The 4754-nt window shown below is 37.0% G+C and overlaps 1 protein-coding gene across 1 annotated transcript in view; it reads left to right on the top strand.

Annotated features, from left to right (window-relative positions):
* The window catches only part of LOC108526419 (UPF0609 protein C4orf27-like), a 22715-nt gene that overhangs the window by 14074 nt on the left and 3887 nt on the right, over positions 1–4754 (top strand). The window contains 2 exon segments of the mRNA XM_017867161.1: positions 707–728; positions 730–922. Of these exon segments, the coding sequence (XP_017722650.1) occupies positions 707–728; positions 730–922 (215 nt within the window).

The following is a 4754-nucleotide window of genomic DNA, read 5'->3' as shown; positions in this document are numbered from 1 at the left end:
AAAAAAAAAAAAAAAAAAAAAGATGAAATTTCATTTTTTTGTTGTTTTTTGAGACAGAGTCTTAGGCTGGAGTGCAGTGACACAATCTCAGCTCACTGCAACCCCCACCTTCCAGATTCAAGCGATTCTCATGCCTCAGCCTCCCAAGTAGCTGTGAATACAGGCACATGCCACCACACCCAGCTAATTTTTGTATTTTTAGTGAAGACAGGGTTTCACCATGTTGCCCAGGTTGGTCTCAAACTCCTGACCTTGAGTGATCCGCCCACCTCAGCCTCCCAAAGTGCTGGAGTTACAGGCGTAAGCCACCACGCCTGGCCCCTGAAAAATTTTTTTGATGTCTACTTTTTTTTCTGTTCGGTCAGACTTCTCCGAAGTAGTATGCCATATCTTAGTATCAGGTAATACAACTTAAAATTTGATTAATCTCAGTTTTGTAACTATTCGTTATATCTTTATTGCAGACATTAGAGTGCTGATATAAATTTGAATCGTATTTTCTCTTTCTGTGACTGGCAGTTTTTATTAATATTGCTTTCCTCTTATTTGAAGAAAACTACTAGGGATCTTGAGAAAAGTGTTGGTAAGTATACTGTGGACTTATTCTTGCATGGAATTTGACATTTTTAAGTTGGCTCAACTTCCAACGGTCTTTGTACTTAGTATAGTGGCCTGCAACATAATGAGGACTTTTACTTCTTTTCAGATTACTTTTGATGAAAAAAACATAAAGAAGTAACAGATGAAAAGAAAACCAATCTCTTGAAAAACATAGATGAAAAACTCACAGAAACAGCCAGAGAACTGGGGTACTCACTGGAACGGAGAACCATGAAGATGAAACAGAGAGATAAGAAAGTATGGCCGGGCGTGGTGGCAAAAGCCTGTAATCCCAGCACTTTGGGAGGCCGAGACGGGCGGATCACGAGGTCAGGAGATCGAGACCATCTTGGCTAACACGGTGAAACCCCGTCTCTACTAAAATACAAAAGCTAGCCGGGCGAGGTGGCGGGCGCCTGTAGTCCCAGCTACTTGGGAGGCTGAGGCAGGAGAATGGTGTGAACCCGGGAGGCGGAGCTTGCAGTGAGCTGAGATCCGGCCACTCCACCCTAGCCTGGGTGACAGAGCAAGACTTCGTCTCAAAAAATAAAAAATAAAAAAAAAAAAAAAAAAGTATGACTTCAGTCTGTTGGCCTCTGTTTTGCTATTTAGCAGATTTTTTTCTCCTCTTGAATCCTTCCCATCTCTACCCTGCCCTTCTCTTCTCTAGCCCTATCTTAAGAGCTGGATGCTGTCCCTTAGGGGTGCTAGGAGGATGGCAGTGAAATGGGGGTCAGATGGCTCCTTTGGGTTGGTACACTGGTTGAATTGCATCACTGGTGATACCACTGCTGTGGTTGAGTAATTCATGCCAGTATTTACCGCTCTTTTAATCTTGTTTTATCAGTTAATCACTTCATAAAGTTAAGTGAAAGCTGCTTTGTACATAATGAAATTTACATAGGTACGTTTTCTTCAGTAAATATTTATATCAGCAATGCTTCTTCCTTTTTCCTTATTGATCTCATCACTTCCTTTTGCATCTCTCCTAATGTCTGCAGTGTAAGGGGAGAATTTTGTAAAGGAGCAAATACTTCTTAGTGTTGGATTCTTTTAGTTCTCAGCTATAGATTTCAGATTAAGTTAATGACAAGCTGGAAGATTTCTGCTTTGGAGTAAATGAGAATTCTGTAGGAGTTTGTTCTTCTGGCCTCTGGGGGAAAAATAACACTTGTCACTGGAATGAGGGCTCCCCAGTCTCCTCCAGCGTCTCACTGTTTGTCCTTGCTGGTTCATCTGAATGTTCTAGTTAAATGGAGAACTTGTTATTCCTTAATAAACTAACACTGGTAATGAAGTACCTTAGTGTACTTAGGCATTAAATCCTACTTCAGTTCCTTCTCTGATCCTGATTCAGCTTCAAGGGTGATATTCTGATAAGTTCTAGGCACTCTTTCTTTAGTCCTGTAGACTGGAAAGTTTCTTAAAACGTACATTTTAATGTACAACATGGCATTTTAAAAGTTAAGATTTTTTCTTGCCATTTATCTTTCTGGTTATCATAGGAAGCTTCTCCCACCTTGTGACTAGGAGGAAGGGTAGCATTTGTAGCCTAATGTATTCCTAATTTGTTTTGACTGAAGTCTAAGCATCAGTACACATAATAGCTGTTAGCAAATTATTTAATCAGTCTTATTTTTCTACCACAAGCTATATTTCAGAGGAGATTTTCTTCATTCTTCCCCATAAACATGATTCAGGTTTAAATTTCATACATATTTTGTCCTAGACGCCTCCCCATGAAGTTTCATTTCAGTATTTGTTCTTTATACAAAACAGCTGGTAAAACAAAGACCAAAAGAACTTACAAGACAATCATGTTTTAATCCTCCCCATTGATGATTATACTTTCAAACCCTTTTCTGTTATTATAAGGTTGTTCTTCTATTGTTTTTGTGAGATCTTCATTTAATTCATATTTTTCTACTGAAGAAATAAGTTCCACTAGCATATGTGAGTTAGTGGCTTTGTCCTTGTGTGTGAGTGTAAGAATGTATCCACTCTAGTATGATAGAGCACTGTATAGCACACTAGAAATCAGTGTTTCTATACTGACAGTAACTTAGCATACTTTGGAATGCAGAGCCCTTATGAATTATATCATTTGACTCCCTACAACAAATCTGCAAAGTTAGGATTATCATCCTATTTTATAGATAAGTAAATTGAGGGTTATAGAAGTTTTGTGTCTTGCCCAAAATCTTAAATGACACATGCAAAACCCAACTTCATATTTTCTGTATTTGGCATTCTTTCCACCCCATCTTCTTACTAATTGGCTTTCTGCCACTTCACCTTTTCCATACCTAGATTTCTTCATAAGGAACACTGGTTAAATATGCATAAAATGATGGTGTGTCACTCCATCCACCTGTGATATGATGCTTCAGGATGTCACCCACTCCTATAGTTTTCCTACATTTGTAATCTTATTCTTCATAATAATATTATGATTCTGATGACTTCTTAATACCTCTTTATGGACAATTAGTACAGGTAATCATCTGTAAAAAATCTGAACATATATCTACCATGGTTCCTACTGTATGTTGTTCAGCCTGAGTTCAGGCAACTATAGCACTGCTGTCTTTTTCTTTATCACTGCTTTATGTCCTGCCTTTTACAGTTATGAATATGTTATGTTTATCATTTCATATTGCCAATTTAAGATCTACCTCATAATTTTGAGTGGCTGCAGAATACTGTGCTTACGTTCAAAGTTTGGGTTGCTTAAGATTTTTCACAAATACAGACAACCCTGCCATAGATATCCTTTTATACCTTTATTCACATACTTAACTGGTTCTTTTTTTAGAAGAAATTTCTAAACATACACATAGTATTACGAGGTCCAAAGTAGTTTGTGTGTGTGTGTATGTGTAGTTTTTCTTTGCTTGTTTCTAATTTTGTGGGGTTTTCTTTAGTCCTTTTGGGTTTTTTTCCATGCTGGTAGGTATAAAATTCTGCATTCTTTTAATAAGCATTTCTTTAATTATAAAGGACGTTAAATATTTTTTACTTTTTTTGGCCATTGTATTTTTTTGGCTGCCTGAACTCTGCCCATTTTTCTATCAGCGTTAGAATTAGTCTTGTTCTTACATGTGTTCTAATTTGGATGTTAGTCTTTTCCTTTGTTAGACTTCTTTATAATTTAAAGACATTAATTTTTATTGTTATATTTTGCAGATATATTTTATCAGTTAATTTGTCTTCTTGATTTCACTAGAGTTTATTTTTATACAGTCAACTTTTTCTTCTCCATCACAAAATTTTTTTTAATTACATTTAATTCTGAAATCCAGATGCAAATTATCTTGATATAAAGATTAAGATAGGAGACAATGACTTCATTTTTTCCCAAGTGGTAAACAGTTGTATAATAACTTCCTTTGAATAATCTGCTCTTTCTGGCAGCTTAATAAAGGATGATGAAAGAAACAAGAGACTGGGAGAATAGGGAGACTCAAGAGAAAAAAGCTTTAAGATATAGAGACTTAGTGAGAAGCCTTTAAAATTGGAGTTTGCTTTTTGGGTGGTGTGCTTCCTCTGCCTTGGAAACTTTTCACTGAATTGCACGAAGTGGAATATTTGTACAGATGTTTTGTTAAGGAAAGACCGAAAAATAATGCCATTAACATGAATTAAAGGAAGAATGGAAACTGGAAGGGTTATGGTGGTAGTTGTAGTTGGGCCTGTTTTTGTCTTTGAAGACTACCACTTGATGAAAGCTCACTGGTTACGTGATTTGCCTCCATAAAAGACACCACAAACCTAGAAACTACCCTACTTTTGGGAAGTTTGCAAACAAGCCTAATATTCCAGGTAAAAATACGGGGCTCTGAATTTGGCAGGATAGAGGAGAGGAGTTCTGTCCTACCATATCTTCTTACTGACAAAAACTGTTTTTTGCTGTCTTTCTTTTATACCCAGGTTCTTCTGTGCTCTCTACCAAGAAGGTACTGTGACCTTAGAGGAAACTGATATTTTGGCTTGCCTCCTAGGATGTATTGGGTTCTTCCTTGACAAATCAGGATGCAGACTTCCAAGTGACTGGCACAGTTAAAGCCAATTATTTCACTGTTCTGTGATTACTTCAAGTGCTTGACTTTTAGCTAATTTTTGAGAAAAAAAAGTTAAATTTTACCCTAGAGTCC

This window comes from Rhinopithecus bieti, unplaced genomic scaffold (genome assembly GCF_001698545.2).
Source record: "Rhinopithecus bieti isolate Rb0 unplaced genomic scaffold, ASM169854v2 scaffold_3067, whole genome shotgun sequence".
NCBI classification, from domain to species: domain Eukaryota; kingdom Metazoa; phylum Chordata; class Mammalia; order Primates; family Cercopithecidae; genus Rhinopithecus; species Rhinopithecus bieti.
Note: the sequence above shows the minus strand (reverse complement) of the source record. Positions and strands in the feature narration are given on the sequence as shown.